This window comes from Poecile atricapillus, chromosome 1, assembly GCF_030490865.1.
Source record: "Poecile atricapillus isolate bPoeAtr1 chromosome 1, bPoeAtr1.hap1, whole genome shotgun sequence".
NCBI classification, from domain to species: domain Eukaryota; kingdom Metazoa; phylum Chordata; class Aves; order Passeriformes; family Paridae; genus Poecile; species Poecile atricapillus.
The window spans coordinates 119806317-119823965 of NC_081249.1; the positions used below are offsets into that span (position 1 = coordinate 119806317).

The 17649-nt window shown below is 40.2% G+C and overlaps 1 protein-coding gene across 1 annotated transcript in view; it reads right to left on the bottom strand.

Annotated features, from left to right (window-relative positions):
• PPFIBP2 (PPFIA binding protein 2) overlaps window positions 1-17649 on the bottom strand; it is a 99731-nt gene that overhangs the window by 36661 nt on the left and 45421 nt on the right. Inside the window, 2 exon segments of the mRNA XM_058830193.1 lie at window positions 2502-2615; window positions 7899-7988. Coding sequence (XP_058686176.1) covers window positions 2502-2615; window positions 7899-7988 — 204 coding nt within the window.

Sequence of the window (17649 nt, forward strand, 5' to 3'; positions counted from 1 at the left end):
CTCCTCTCTTGCTGCTGCTCCCCATCCAGGATGCCCACCCAAAACAGCCACTTGATGTTATTTGTATAACTTTTACTTCAGGTGCTGTTTCAGAAGTGGTTCCATGATTGCTTTGCAGCAGGGTTCAAAACAACTGTGCATAAATCATAAGCCAGAAGGATTTTTTGCCAGTAACCCCACCCTGACAAGTCTCTGCTAGCACAGATTCAGCAAAAACTACTTTGCACTACTTAGATACCCTTTCTGCTGTGGAACTTCCAGATACCATCATTAGGTTATCTTAAAGTTGATGATTTTTTTTTATTGAAGCATATTTTTTTTGCACAGAATTAATTATGAATCACTCTTCTTATAGTTCTTGAAATTAAAAGGACAGGGCTTTTTTTTTTTTTTTAAATTCTCTATTGTTCCATTTTCCACTTAGAGGGAGCAGCTGACTTAAGTTCACAAAGACAAAAATCAGTGGAGTTCAATATATTGTAGATAAGGAAGCAGAGCCATGAAATAAACCTGAATTTACACTACATCCCCTCCTGAGAGGGTTCTAGAAGTCATTCTGAAAAGCAGGACAGCAGCTGCTGAGCTCAATTCTCCCCCAAACCTGACTGATCCATCTATTTAAGCCCCTGAGGCCGCACACTCACTCTAGTTCTGACAAATTATCTGTAGGAAAGTCCACTGGCCACATATCTTACATGGATGTCAAAATCACCCCTTGATCAGGTCATTCTCTTCTGCCCAAATCTCAATTCATCCCCCATGGAGGATAATATTTTCAACAAGATGAATTGAGAAGAGAACCTTCAGAATGAATGATGTTAAATGGGATCCTCTGCTGAGACAATAAATGTTCAACTTCTCTGACTGCTGAGAGGTCTGACTTGGGTTTCCCATATCCCACTGTCTGCTGGGAGAAACCACAGCTACCGCAAATTCAGATTCAAATTATCACCAAAATTCAGATTTGAGGCTTATTTTAGACAAATCTGGAGGTTCTCTGACTTCTTTAGCTTTGGTAGAGCCTTTTGTAGCTTATCCCTTCAGGATCAGCTTTGTTAGCCGTTCGTGCCAGACGAGCAGATGCAAAGATTTTCACTGCAATGGCAACGTTCATGCAACATCATATTCTATTTTCAGATGCCTCAGTGTCCTGGCAAATAAGGCTTTAAATTCACAGCTTCCTCAGAAGACTATCTAAAAATTTTTATTTTATTTTAATTTTTATTTTATTTTTAAAAAATTTTAAGTCAGAGGAAGAATAAACAGTTTTAGCAGAAGTCACGGGGAAGCTTTAGATGGGAGCAGGAAGCTGCTGCACTCTGTTGTGAATGCCTTCCTGGAGTGTGAAAACAGATTTTCACCACTTAATTAATCTCTGTTCTTTGAGTTTCACTTCAGATCTCACTGGAGAACTACAGGCACTCGCTGTTTGCATTTTTAGGTGTCTCCTCAGAACACCACCTTTCCCAGCTGGAAGCATTTTGGACTGTGTGAGATGGAAGGTTTTTTCCAAGAGCCTCTGAGAATTATCATTTAAAATGTTTAGGTTGCAATGTTACCTTATAGAAACTGCTGCTGTTTACATACATATGCACAAGGATCCTTATCATAATTTAAAGCTTGGATCAGTTCAGAGAAAGGCTTGTGTATATCACATGGACTAAAATAGCAAATTTAGAACATAAAATATTTGTGTGGGGAGAAGAGCTAGGCTCATAGAGAACAGCATCTATCCTAAAAGTTTCTGGCATAGATTTTTGAGGCTTATTTACAGTTTCAAATCTCTTTTTAGTGTCTCTGTGCTGCATGAACAGTGGAACAGCAAACTGCACAGGGAAGAACCTTTGGCATCAACAGACCTGCAAGTTCTGTAAGGTATTTAATTTATCATTTGCTCTGCTCCCTCAACAGAGAACATCAAAAAGCAAAAATGGAATCACACAGCCTGAAAATGTTGATTGAAATAAAGAAAAAATGTCCTTATATACTAAAAGTTTTTTCTCATATCAAAGTAAGGGGAAAGCTGCAAAGTGAAGCGAAAATGGTTATAGAACACGACTTGATACAGTAATTCATTTCAAATTGCTGCCTGTTCAACTCCAAAGCCATAGGAAAACAGAAGGCATTTAAATAAAACCTCTTAATTCCAGAACTGCTACATGTATTAGATCCATTTAACCTGTCTAACCAGTTACTCAGCCATGTCCAAATCAGCACAGTTCAAATAAGACACAATACTTTCATTTCACATGCTGCCACGTACGGCATTATGCAACCAGCCAGTAAAACCTTTCTGCAACAGGAAAACAAAGAAACATTTATTGGAGTGGTGGGGTGGGGGGTGAAGTGCAAAGCAGGAGGAGAACAATAAAAGAAGCTTTTTTTTTTTAAATTTTCTCCCTGTTTTATCCTTTTGTCACACAGGCAGCCGAGCTGACCATGTGTGCTCACCCCAGAGCTGGAGGAGGTTGTGCAGGAAGCTCTCCAATCCAGATTTTTACCTGTTGGAGCATTTCTTCTGTAGCATTCAGCTTCAACTGATGCCCCTCAAGACAGATTTCTAAGTCCCGGATTTTCTCTCCTTGAGCTTCCACCTGGTCTGTGAGAACACTCACCTGTAATTGGAGAGGAGAAGCACAGTGCCACTGAACTGACTGTAAATAAGTTTCAATTACCTTATGCATATAACATCCAAATGCACGTTTTGACAAGAAGTTCCCTTCCAAAGCCCTCAGTGCTTTAAATGTTCTCGTGCACTGCAGCAACCTGCTCTACCAAGACAGAGTTTTTGCAGCCTTACCTCAATTTTGCTCCAACCCCGCCCTCCCAGCTCCCCTCCCCTGCAACAGTTTTGTTTTGATATAAAAAAGAAAGGGCATTTCAAGAAGAGATGGAATGCTTCCCACTGGTAGCCTGGGTCCCTTCATGCAAAAGTCTGGAAAATTGGAAAGGAGCACACAAGAACGGAGGATACAGGAAATATTTCATGTGGTTTTGGAGCAGGCATCGCCATTTCGGGTTCTGCTGGCATTTCACTCCCTAAAGCAGATAAGGAGGAAAACTTCCAATTCCCAACCCAACCAATTCATTTACTTCTTCCAAGAACAAAACTCTGTTGATGGCTTCCCTATCAATAAAGAGCTCTGCAGCTATAAAGAATGCAGTGAGTAAAAGGCAAATTTTAGCTATGGCAAAGTTCTATTCCAACAAAAATTCCCAGGCTTTGGCAAGCCAAAACATGACAGCAAAAGCAGGGAGATACAAACAATGAACCCCAGGAAAAGAAACAATAAAGAACTGTGGGAATGGTGGTACAGAGAAGGGAGTGCCAGAATAAACATAATAAATAAATATAATAATTATAAATAAATATTAGAAATAATTATAAATAAATATAATAAATATAAATAGAAATATATAAAATTTAATATAATACAATACAATAAAAAAAGCCCAGCAGCTGAACCCAAGACTTGCAAAGCAGAAGAAACTGCACCCAGGACAACATTGGAAAGACATGGGAAACAGCCCAGTGATAATTCTTATGTTAAGAAGAACTAACACTCTGTATATTCATTTTGACTATTTATTTCTTTATATAAAAGCCTTGATGATTCAGAAATATAATCTAATATTTAGATATATTATAGATAATAATAAATCTAATATTATATAAATATTATCTAAAACCAACAAACAAAGGAGCCTAAGGTGCTTAAACTCCATTTTGAAGAGAATGCACTAAAATAAACTTATATATGCTCTCACATCCAACCCTGCAACACCTTTATTAATAAAACATAATAAAAATGTGCAGTGTGTGGAAATGGAACTTTTAAGCACGTCTAAAACCCAGTGGACAATCGAGTTCACTTCAGGGGAGCTGCAGAGGGAGAGATCTGTATTTCTTTTGCCTGCAGACACGATGCCAAGCATGCCTGGGAAAGAATCACAGAGAAAAAAAGAAAGAAAAAGAAAAAAGTGCTTAATTTTTTTTTTCTCCATTGAAGTAACTGGCTGTAGCTCAGAGCACAGCAGAATTTGGGGTGAGAGGTGCTAGGAAGGATGGGTGGAGGCACATGGCAGGGGGACACATCCAAGCTGGGGCAGGAAAATTCCCTGCAGGGAAATCTGTTTCTTCTCCACTTTGTTTTGTTCCCCTTAAATGAGGGATAAGACACCAAAAACCCTCAGAAGGCATGGAGAAACAAACCAAATTCTCTCCTTGATGCAAGTTCCAGAGAAAGAAAAACAGCTTTATTCAGAGCATCAGCTCAGGTTTAAATACCATTAACAACTGAAGAGAAAACTCTGGATGTTAAATGTGACCTGCAAGGGAATTTAGTGAAGTTAGTGAAGAACAGAGTTAGTTAGTGAAGAACAGAGCTTTAGAAGCATGTGTTGGGTGTTCCAGCAGCCACTTGGAGCTCATATTTTCCCCTCTGCCAGACTCTTCAAGGAGCCCAGAGGCTGCACCCAGAACAAAATCCCAGTTTAAGCTACGTTGACAATTCCACCTTTCCTTGGAAGGGCAACACCTGCCAGGCTCAGCCTGCAGGTGATGTATTTGCTGCAAAAGTGAGAGGCATTGAACATTTAGCTAAAAATCGAGTGTTAGAAAGGTTTGTAAGTCCGAGGGAAGCCTGGAGTGCTCCCAGCCTCATCTTCCCCCCAGATTGCAGCTGCTGGTGGAACTCAGCATGAGCCACAGGGCAGAGGAGCTCTGTTCCCTTCCTTTCTCATCCCTCCTGCCAAAGGTCAGTCAGGTTTGTCCCAGCACAGTCCCCCAGGCCACAGAACCTCAGCTTGGGGCTTGTCTGTGCCTCTCAGCTTTGGGTGTCTGGACAGAAGAACTGGTGTAAACCAGGTCCTAAGCCCAGCTCCACCTTGGCATCTTGGCTGTTGTTGATGCTCATCTTCCACACTGAGGTTTTTGTCTGTTCTGTTTGCCTGGGGTGTTCTGCAGCTCCACAGCCATGGAGGAAAATCCATAAGTATTGACCAAGCCTTTGGGTTTGATGGGGGTGGAAGTGACGGGAGTGAAATGCAAGAGGGACATTTTCTAGTTCTGATTTTGCTCTATTCCTCCCAGAAAACCCCTCTGGGCAGGTCCCAAAGCGTGCCACAAATTCCTGTGTTTTGTGCATTTGTCTGGCTGCATCCCTGTTTGTGGGGATGAGGAAATCATTCCTGGAGATGTGCAGGAGGAAAAGAGGGAGAGCACATCCTGGGGCTGGGACAGGCTGCAGGGATGTAGAAATCATTCCTGGAGATGTGCAGGAGGAAGAGAGGGAGAGCAAATCATTCCTGGAGATGTGCAGGAGGAAGAGGAGAGCACATCCTGGGGCTGGGACAGGCTGCAGGGATGAAGAAATCATTCCTGCATTCCTGAAGATGTACAGGAGGAAGAGAGGGAGAGAGCACATCCTGAGACTGGGACAGGCTGCAGGGATGAGGAAATCAAATTATCCTGAAGATGTGCAGGAGGAAGAGAGGGAGAGAAAATCATTCCTGGAGATGTGCAGGAGGAAGAGAAGGAGAGCAAATAATTCCTGGAGATGTGCAGGAGGAAGAGAAGGAGAGCACATCCTGGGGCTGGGACAGGCTGCAGGGACGAGGAAATCAAATAATTCCTGGAGATGTGCAGGAGGAAGAGAGGGAGAGCACATCCTGAGGCTGGGACAGGCTGCAGGGATGAAGAAATTAAATCATTTCTGGAGATGCCCAGGAGGAAGAGGAGAGCACATCCTGGGGCTGGGACAGGCTGCAGGGATGAGGAAATCATTCCTGAAGATGTACAGGAGGAAGAGAGGGAGAACACATCATGGGGCTGGGACAGGCTGCAGGGATGAAGAAATCGTTCCTGCATTCCTGGAGATGTGCAGGAGGAGGAGAGGGAGAGCACATCCTGGGGCTGGGACAGGCTGCAGGGATGAGGAAATCAAATCATTCCTGGAGATGTGCAGGAGGAAGAGAAGGAGAGCACATCCTGGGGCTGGGACAGGCTGCAGGGATGAAGAAATCATTCCTGCATTCCTGGAGATGTGCAGGAGGAAGAGGAGAACACATCCTGGGGCTGCAGGGCTCCTCAGCTCACCAGAGCTGATGCTCAGGTCACAGCACTGCACAGAAACATCAGGAATGAAGGAAAACTTCACAGTCACAGGAGAACCAGTTCCACCCTCACCTCTGGAGGGAACAGCTGGATTTGCCCTCCTGATTGTCTCTGCACTCAGGAGCTGCTCATGCATTCAAAACATGAATGTACAGAGTGAAAAGTTGTTTGCTCTTACTAATAGAAATAAGATTTTAGTGTTAACAGCCACCTGGTCAGTAAAAGATGTTATAATAAATATAAATATAAAATAAAATAAAAATATGAACTAGAAATAAAAATATAAAAGATATTATAATAAGTATAAATATAAAATAAAAATATGAAAGATGGAATAATAAATATAAAATAAAAATATTAAAGATAAAATAAAAAAGATGTAATAATAAATATAAACATAAAATAAAAGTATAAAATATAAAAAATATAAAAGATGTAATAATAAATATAAATATAAAATAAAATAAAAATATAAAATAAAAAGAAATATATGAAATTAAAATAAAAATATAAAATATGTTATAATAAATATAAAGATAAAATAAAATAAAAATATAAAATAAAAATAAATATATGAAATATGTTATAATAAATACAAAGATAAAATGAAACTATAAAAAATAAGAATATAAGAGATGTTATAATAAATATAAATATAAAATAAAAATATGAAATAAAAATATGAAATTAATATAAAAATATAAAAGATGTTATAATAAATAAAAATATAAAATGAAATAAGAATATAAAATAAAAATACAGAAGATATTACAATGAATATCAGCTGTAAAGAGAATCTGTAGCACACACTAAAATTCTAACCAGAAGATTGTTTCACAGTCAGGTGGGGTTTTTTTCCCTAAATTTGGTAAACAGCAATCTAGTTCAACAGTAATGAAAAAAATAAAAATATATCCAGCCAAGACAAAGCTTGTGTCTCAAAACATTTATTGTTTATTTAACAACAGCAGTGAGGCTCCTGCTCAGTAAATGAACACAAGTGTGAGCAGAAGGAACAGGACAAGACAAGTTTACAGAAACCTGGGACTGAAAGCAGGGAGAGCACTCACCCAACACCCTGCACTTTTGTTTGATAGAAATATATCTGCTTATGCATTTGAAAGCATGAAGTGAAGTATGAAAATGCCATTTAAATAATCTCCATATTCAGTTTTTAAAAAGCACAGAATGTGCAGTTCAGTACTGGCAAGAATACACAGAAAAGAAATAATTATTTAAGTTGTGCAAGATGTGTTTTCTCCAGGAGAACTTCCATGGGATCTCTTTGAAAAAGGCTTTGTAAACTGAGAAACAGGAAACCTGGAAGAGCTCAGGCATGCATTTTACTGTCAAATATTCTCTGTTTCCCTCCCCCCTGAGTTTTTCAATGCTGAGAACAATTTTGGTGCAGCATATAAACAGAAAAAATTACCAGTTCTGTCTTGCTGGCAGTCTTCTGGCTCATTAAAAATGGTGCCACACCAAGAAAAGGGGCACAAGCTAGCAAACCTGGGATGAGAGCCACCACCCCAGCAGTGGCCTGGGACAGAGTTATTTTGAACCCCTTTTTTATCCCCTTCTCCCCTTTTACTGCTGCTCCATCCCTCTCCTGTACCAGGTTACCCCGCCAGGAGATCATTTAAAGTGATTATACAGATTGCAAATGAATTCCTGGTTAAATATGAGTTACACTTGGCATTTCTTTCACAGAAAATACTCTGCCACTTCAGCTTTTATGCACTGAAGATCAACATTGCAATGTTCTTGTCTCTTTTGGACATACCTGCAGGATGAGAGACTCTTTATCGCCTTCTAATCGTGCCAACCTTTCCTGATAAGTTTCATTATTGGGTGGATGATGGTTCACCTGTGACTGGGAGGAAAAAACAAAGTGCTGTGAGAATTTATACAGTTCAAATTTCAAGCAACAGTTAATAAAAGTTTTGTATATTAAGTAGCTTGTACAAGACAAAAAAAATCTAAAAATCTAAAAAATCTAAAAATCTAAAATAAAAAAAAAAATGTGAGTATAGACCAGAACTGTTTATTTCATATGCATTAACCCTGTACTTAATGTACCTGTTATATTAAATAATTAATTATTAAGTAATTAAAATTAATTATTTAATTAATGCACATTAAGAATGTACCTTTTTTTTTAGCTGTATTTTGAATAATTTCTCGTTTCCAGCATTCAAGAGTGGTAAATGAATAGAGTGATATTTCCTAGAAATTATAATTTCAATGGAAAATACCATCTTACCAAAACAAAACCCATTTAATTTGAAATATAAAGTCTCCACAGTCTTTTGCCAAAGTCAATGCATCTTGTATTTAGTTTCAAGTGGTAAAAATTGCTATGGGTGTATTATTCTTGGAAATTACTGCAAGAAAATTGGAAGGATTTTGTTAGCAATTAAAAACTGATTTAAATGATCAAATTCTTACCAGAATCAAATTCTTATCCGAATCAAATTCTTATCACCAATCACTTATTGGTGGATTTCTAAATGGCTCTAGGGAGCAAAACCTTTTAAAACATGGCCTGTCCTTAACTGTTATGCCCCATTTCCTATGAATTTTAATATTTCATATAGAAACACCACAGTTTAAAATTTGTTTTAAATTAAGATTTTAAAGATTTAAGTTTAGAAGAGTCTCCTATGTTCATCCTGCCCACTAAAACATGGGAATGTTTGCTCAGAGCATCAGAGGTACCCTGAACACCCAGAGGTTGATTTGTTCCCAGCTCCTGTGCAGGAGCTGCATTTCTGCCAGGGAACAAAACACCCAGCCTGGCTTCCCCAGGAGCTGCCTTCAAATTATAACACAAATTAAAAGATTATAATCCTCCTCCCCAGCTGTCCTTTCCTTTTTCAACTCAACATTTGTGAACAGATATTTTATTTTCTTTCAATGGTTAAATTAATATTTTAATTTTTATTATTATTTTATTTAATTAATAGTTAGTTAATAATTAATAAGTTAGTTTAATTAATAGTTTATTTAATTAATTTTATTAAATTAATATTTTAATTTTTATTATAATTTTATTTAATTAATAGTTAATTTATATTATTTATTATATATAATTATATAATATATGATATAATTATATAATATATAATTATAATTATAATATATTATAAAATAAAATAAAATAAAATATTGTTATATATTAATTATTAATAATTACATTTTAATATTTAAATTTTTGATCTATACCGAGGCCAACAAGCCCAACCCTAAAGCAGATGCATAAAATAAAAACGGTGCTAGTTAAATCAATAAATCAAATTTTTTATCCAATCAAAAGGCACTTTTCCAGCCATGAAGTGCTGAATAACAATATGTTAGATATGAGATATAAAATATGAGAGAAGCTGAGCACTCTTGTCTGATTATTTTGAAAGAAATTGAGAGTTTCACAGTGGCACCAACAAAGAGGACTGAAAGTTGGCTCAAGAGATCACCTGGCTCATTATTCTGTCCTAGGGTCAATGATCATTTGCAATATTCTTGTTTTGTCTTCTTCTAAAGAGCTCCAGAGATGGAATTCACAGCTTCTCCATCTACCTCTCACCTACCCATCATCAGAGCATTTTTCTTCATGCCTAACCTGAATCATCTCTTCATGGTTGTCACACCACTGTGAATTAAAAATTAGGTCCTTCCGTTCACCTCAGAGATTTTTTATATATTTGAAGATTATCTCTACATCTCTAATTAGTCCCTCTTTGTGCTGTGAAGGAAAATACGAGTTCTTCTGTCTTTTCCTCATAGGTTAATTTTTCACAATTTGTTTTGTTGCTTTCCTTTGGTTCCTCTTCACCAACTATTTCCCAACTTCTTTTGAAATTAAGTGCCTAGGAGGAGACAGAGTGTACCAGCTGAAACTGCCTGGAGTGGTAAAACCTTTTCACAGATTCTCAGGCCATGTTTCTTTCCATATTAACCACATAGTAAAATTCATATATTTTCAGCCTAGTCCCCATAACTTCCAGATCCTTTTAAAATGCTTTTATTTAGCTGCCTGCCTGTTCCTCATTCTGCTTTTACTCTTTGTTTCTGCTTAAATGTGTAACTTTGAGCAGGCCTGCACTGCCTTGCATGCTATTATTTATACTCTTTTCCTATGCATCTGGCTCTTATGTTTTAATTGTGTCCTTTAACGTAGCTGCCTTAACTAGAATCAACCCTAAATTCAATAATCTCAGTCTTTTTTTCCTGTTTAAGGGGTCAGCAGGAACACTGAAAGCAGAATGTGCAGGTGCTCACTCCACACCTCACTTACCAGCATTCATCATCAAAAGATGAATGTGTTAACTCCACTCAAAATATACTTTTATCACAATTTTTTCACTAGCTCATAATAAGTCCAACAAAGGTTCCAGACCTCACAGAAATGGCTCTAAATATGCAGGTGTGAGGTCAGCCAGAAAGGCCTCAGATAAGCAGAGAGGACAGAAAAATGACCTGCTAAATAAAAGTGTCTGATTGACGTGCAGCAGTTGTTTGAGGCTCGGTAATTCTTCGTGGCGTGGATAAAGACAAGATAAATCAGTGTAACATGAAGCAAGGCCATCTGTGGATGGCTGGAGTGCATTCTGCAGTTGTGAGAGCCAGGACTGAGGAGGAACTGAGCAAGATGGATCTTTTACACACATTAAAATCAGCAGCAATTGAACACAGGACCCGTAGCACAAAAGACACGAGACCACAGATGATTTCCAGCTGCTCTACGAACTCACAAACAACAAATAAACACTGGTCATGTGTTTACACAGGTCCAAAAGTCCTGAACCTGCAGGACTTCCTGCAAAGCTGCTATTTCAGAAGATCAAGCATGAAGGACCAAAAATTGTTACCTGAGCTCGAAAAATTCTAAGCCAAATATGTCAACAATGCCTCTTACAATGGAAGAATGAGAGAGATTGCACAAACTGTGTAAAAATGTTTATGATAACACATGATAACAAAGTAGAAGGAAAGGCAAGGTGCCTAAAAATATGCTGACGGCAGAACCACTGCAGATAAAAAAAATCAACTACATGCCATAAATACTTTGCCTACAGGAATCACAGAATTCTTAGGGCTGGGAAAGAGTTTTAAGATTCAGTCCAGCCAGCACCACCACCAATTTTGCCATTAAACCACATCCTCAAGTACCACATCTACACGTATTTTGAACTCTGCCAGGGGTGGTGTCTCCACCATTTCCCTGGGCAGTCTGTTCCTGTGTTTTACAACCCTTTCTGGGATGAAATTTTCCCCAACATCGAGTTTAAACCTCTCATGGCCGTGTCCTCTCATCCTGTGCCACTCCTGGGAGGAGAGGCCGATCCCCAGCTGGCTCCCCGCTCCTGTCAGCCCATTCTAGAGGGTGCCAAGGTCCCCCCTGAGCCTCCTTTTCTCCAGCCCCAACACCCCCAGCTCCCTCAGCTGCTCCTCACGGGGCTTTTACCCTCCAGAGCCTCCCACCTCCGCTGCCCTTCCCTGGTCTCGCTCCAGCCCCCGATGCCCTCCTGAACTGGACACAGAACACAATTCTAGGCCAAAGACAGGACTACAGGGGTGGAAAGACCATGCACTTCTGAAGATTGTCGACTGAAATAGGCTGGGAAGGGTCTGCAGTGTACATTTTATTGGAATGCAGCACTGAGGCCTGGGTGCTGCTGGTAGCACTCGAGGCGTGGCCTCAGCAGCGCCCAGGACAGGGGGACAATCACTGTCCTTTGGGGACAATATTTCTGATGCCATCAGCCTTCTTGGCCACCTGGGCACAGCTGGCTCATGTTCAGTCACTCTCAACCCTCGGGTCCTCTTGTCTGGCCACTGTCCAGCCACTCTCCCCCAGCCTGTAGTGCCCCATGGGGTTGTTGTGGCCCAAGGACAGCATCCAGAACTTGGCTTTGCTGAACCTCACACCACTGGCCTCAGCCCATCCCTCCAGCCTGCCCAGATCCCTCTGCAGAGCCTTCCTCCCTCCAGCCCATCCCTCCAGATCCCTCTGCAGAGCCTTCCTCCCTCCAGCCCATCCAGATCCCTCTGCAGAGCCTTCCTCCCTCCAGCCCATCCAGATCCCTCTGCAGAGCCTTCCTCCCTCCAGCAGATCAACTCTCCCACCCAGCTCGGTGTTATCCTTGTCCTTGCTGTGGGTGCACTCAATCCCCTTGTCCAGATCATCAATAAAGACACCCAACAGCGCTGGTCCAACTCTGATCCCCAGGGAACACCACTGGTGACAGTGTCCTGTCCTCCCTGTCAGGACATCCAGCCAGGATTTACCCACTGAAAAAGCACACAGGAAGCTAGGAGCTGCAGAACAGTTTTTTGGAGCACCTGTGTTACAGTCTCCTTAGCAATTTTGATTATACTTTAGTGCCCGTCAGATGGCAAAAGATATTAACATAAAACATTTCCTGGAACAGTTCCAAATCAGCTGTTTCTCACAGTTCTAGAGAAAGAAAAGAAAAAGAACTCTTTCCTTTTAATTTTTCTTTTTCTGGTCAAAAAGCGTTCCATCACCTGCTTTAGCTTCTTCATTTTTATTTTCTAAATCTCTCTTTGGAATGTGCTCCCTGATTTAATATGAAAATAATATTGGAAAATTGCTGGGAAGTTCTAAGTATCACTTGCATGGTCCAGTCATTACTGAGTCCTCTTCCAAGAAAAGGAATTGAATTTTCCTTCTTATGTGACACACACGCAGAAAAAAAATCAGACTTCGGAGAACAATTCAATAGCTTTGATAGAAAATGGGGATAAATCAGTAAAAGCATCAAAGGATATGGCAAGAAACGTTGTTCAGCTGATGTTCTCCTCGTGTGTGCCTTTTCAGCACCAAGAATCTCCAACACAGCCAATTTTAATTCTAACCCCACCAACTTCTGAAGCTGGTCAGCAAGCTGTGACTCAGAAATGTCACAAACACCACAGATCTCACCCTGGGCTGGGGAGGAGCTGGGAAAAGAACACTGGCAGTCGGCTAAAGTGGTGATTTGGGAGCTTTTTCAGCAAGTCACCCGCCTCTCTGAGGAGACAGATTATATCATAACCCTCCTCTCTTCCTTAGCCACATAAACCACCTTCAGCCCACTGATAATTGAACAGGATGCCTGTGGCATTGTATTAATGGGGAAGATTAGGGACATGCTTGATTTGGTGGCTTTTTCTGAAGTTTGGAAGCTGAAAGGAAGGAGTAGGGCCAGCAGAGTGCAGCCAGTCAGCACCTCAGAGCTGGAAAATTCACACTGCAGACTCTTCCCAGCTTATTTCAGTCACAATATTTAGGAGTGCGTGGTCTTTCCACCTCTGTAGCGCTGTTTTTGCTCTCTAGAATGATGTTTTGAGTCACAAGGAGTTGTACTGCAACGAGTGGTGAGTGAGCAGCTTGCACAGAAAACATTTTTATTTGCATCTGACTATGGATGCAATACAAATTTAATCTTTTGTCAGTGCTACCTCAGATACACACCCCTGGGCATTCTCAGCAACCTGAGAGGAGGAGGAAAAGGCTGGGACATGATTTCTGGATCTATAATTCTTGCCTTTCATCTGAAGGCAATTAGTAAATCAACAGCAGGGTTTTTTATTTGCCATTGTTACTGGTTGGTTAAATGAAAGTGGCAGCCACTTGGAAAAAGCTGACAGTGCACAGTCTGAAGCTAAGGAATGACAGAGTTAGGTAAATTTTGTTAGTCCTTACACCAAATGAATTTTAAACAAATATTTTTATTTTATCCAGATAATTTTTCTGAAGACTAATACTCATTTTTTTCCTCTAGACAGTTATGTGCCTTAAAAGAAAATATCCTTACAGAAGTCATGAGTTTCACCTTCAATATCTTGAATTTAATGGCTACGTCATGGGTTTGATCACTCAGCTTCTTGCTGGTACAGGTTAAGAATCTCCTCCAGAAAAAAAGGAAGGCATGAAACCAACGTAACACCAATTTCAGGCCAGCCATCATCTCTGTGCTGCACTGCTTGCATTGAATATTAGCATTTATAATAATCATTTTGGGCTATAACTACATGTCTACGTACCAAAATGTGGGTTGTGCTGTTTTTATTTGGAATGGTGTCTTCCAATTAAGGGTGGGAAGATAAGAATAAAATATCAGGATAACACAAAAATTGCACGTGAATCCCAAACCCCTTGGGAGAACAAAAGAACATTTGTTAAAAACCAGACACTTTCAGGTAGTGGGGCCATCTCAGGTCCCTTAGTTTGCAACAGAAACTTTGCAGAGATCCGCACTCAGGCCCTGTGAAGGACCCCAGCATTAATTACCTGCAAAACACTTTCCACCAGTGCTTTGTGACTGTGCTGCTGCCCAAGCTGTGAATTTATAAGCACGATGTTTATACACAAGGAATTTTCCCTATTCTCCTTCCCTGGCTCTGCCCACCTGCTCTCAGGTTTTGTTGCCCACTTTGTCCATCCCTCTGGCCATTCTTGGCCCACAGGTCCTGCTGACACCAATGAAGTGCAAAGGGAAGAACTGAAATGTGGCAGATTTATCCAGTTGGAGTTAAATAATGCTTTTTCCCCTGCTGCAAGGTGCTGCTGTACACATTTTGTTACTGCTTAAAACCTGGCCCTCTGTCCTAAGCATCCGAAAACAGCAGCTGTATCTGTTGTTTTGCCTGCCTGGATCTCGTGATTTTTGCTTCTGTTTGCTGCCCCAACCCAGCCCGAGCCACAGATACCACACAAAGCCAGCCCAGCCAAACCTTGCAACATCAAAACCCATCTGGCTCTCTGGAGTGATTTCTGCTAATGCTGAAATTCGAGCCAGCTCTGGCATACTTGGCCAAGGCTTTGTGGAAGTCTGTTGCAGTTTTTCTCTGTTAAATGTGTGTTACTCTGAAAGCAACTCCTAATTTTATTATCAGCCAAAGAGAAACAGTTTATGCTTGCAGGAACGGGAATCTTTATGTGCTGTAACATTCATGGCCAGACCCTGGGACTCTTGGACGGGACAATTGAATGAACAGCTTTGATTGATGCAGCTTTTTTGGTTTCTAAATCACTTTTCCAAGGAATCTGGGAGCAGACAGCTGAAGTTCTCCTGGGAACAGAGCAAGATCCCTTTCAGTCCTGCTTCACCCCTTTAAAGAGCTTGCAAGGAGAAGCAGCAGTATTGATATTCTGCTTTATGTACCTGAGAGAAAGGGAATTACACATAACAGCAGCAGGAGCGTTATTAATTCCTGCAAAATCTTGTGCCACCGTTTGAAGAGCGCATCCTTTCTGAACACAGCCCACAGGCTGATGGCAGCAGACCTCATTAACCTTTTTGTTAGCAAATCTGTCTTTACAGAAATGAAATTTCTGGAAGCAGGAGAGGCAGACAATCCGTATCTGTAAGCTCATTTAAATAGCAAATAAATATGTGAGCTCAAGATATATTTTTTTTAAAGAGGTAATTAGCTTTAACTGCACAGAGCACAGGTTAAACTAATAGCATAAAGTTACCAGCAGCTACTTCCTGTTGCCTCCTCACTATCCACTCACGTCCCATTTAATCCCCTCCACAGGCACTCCAGAAATGTGAAAGTTTCCAGAATCTGATGCAAATATTTGGTGAATTAACTCCAGGATTCTCGTTAAATCTCAGTCTCATTAAAGGCTGACACACCATTAATATTTAAATATTAATATTAATATTTTACACTTATTCAAGAAACTACCCAAAATAAACATTCCTAATCACATTTTACATTAGAATTGACAGCTATTTTATGTTTATACAGCCAGCAAAAACCCAAGAGAGCATTCTAAAAGAAATTAATAGAAGTATTCATGTGTGTATACATATAGACAGAATTTGCAGGAAAAGCACACACAGGTTAGAGCAGATTTTAAAAGAATAAAGAGAGAATGTGCTTCCTTCGTGACTCACAATTAAATCCATATTCTAGTTTAAAACCCAGCCTGTCCCGAGGGATCTAGTCACACCCCATTCATGGATTTTTCTAACACTGAAAAATAAATACTTAAAATATAAAACCTAAAAGCTGACAGAAACAAAGTGATTTTTTTCCAAAGTGATGAGAGAACTGCACAAACCCACTTTTTCTTCTAAAAACAAAAAACAAAAAAAAAAGAAAAGGAAGACAAAAACAACTTCATGCAGTAAATCTATGTCTGGGCAACTCATCAACAAAATTAACTTTTTCAAAAAACAACCACATATTTTTAGCAGAATAACAGGCACAGAGGAAAACCAGCACCATTTTTACCCGAGACAAAGGCATCCCGAAAGGTCTCCCAGAGTTACCCCGATGAAGATTCTCTTAAGGGAAGAGCTGGTGCAGAAAACCTTTCCCTTTAAAGCCCGGCATGGGAATCTTTCCTTTCTTTTGCTATACGTTACCATGCGGGATTTGTTTTGTTGCGCTGCAATCCCCGGAAGGCACAAGCACTTGCCAGAATCTATTGCCATTTGCTCCAAGTTTGATCCTAGAGTTTCATTTTTAAAGACAAAGACAGCTGATTTTCTTCCCCCCTCCCTAAGCCTCCTCCTCCTCCTCCACCGAGGCACGTCTTTAATTCACTTCTCATGAGGAAACTCACACCATTTAAAGTCTGCGGCTCTGAATGAGTTTCCTTTCTCACGACAGAGAATCCTCACCAAGATTTTGCCAAATGTGCGTTTAGAAAGAGAAAACAAAGCCCAGCAAATCACTTACCCTCTTTAGCCACGTGAAGTGCTTGTAAATATCAATCTCAGCATCCATGCTTTGGGCCCATCTCAGCAGTCACATTCCCAGGGTTAAAGGAAACTTTTGGAAGCAAGCGCTCTGCTTTGTTCTACAGGATGTAGCTGTGATTTCTTCTCCTTTCAACCCTCAACTTCTCAAATCTTCAGTGCCTACTCCTATTTTCAGCTGAATCCCCTGCCCCTGTCCCACAGCCTTATCCCAAAGGCTTCTCACAGATGTGTATATATAACACAGAACTGTATAAACTTCAGGCTCCCCCCCAAACATCTGGTTTTTTTAAACAGCAGATCGCTTAGCAGCACGAACAATGCAACCCTGAAAACACCCAAAAGATAACTTGCTAAATGATCTTTAAAAAAGGATCTTTCAAGAACAGCATAAAACTGCAGGAACTGTTCCCCTTTAATGTTGAATAACGAGCTAAAAATTATTAAGCTGTCACTGAGAAACTATTCTCAAGTAATGCTTTCTCTGGCTTTCTGTTTCAAGAGTGGCTGGAACTCATTACCAAAGACCCCCTATTTCCTGTCTCTGTTCTACTCCCTGTTTATCGTAACACTACTCAGCCTTCTCAGTTTATTTCAGGCTCAGACTAAACCTAAAAATAAGTTCTGCTCTTTGAATTACTCGCCTGTCCTCTCAAAAGACATTATAAAAGGGGAGGAATTCAAGGACGATCCTGTGAATAAGATAATGATCCCATAAAACACTGCTCTTGCCAAAGAGGCGATTTTCCATCCTAGCAGAGGATGATGATGCCCTTCCAAGATCTTTGTCTGCTCCTGCTGAAGCTGAAATCT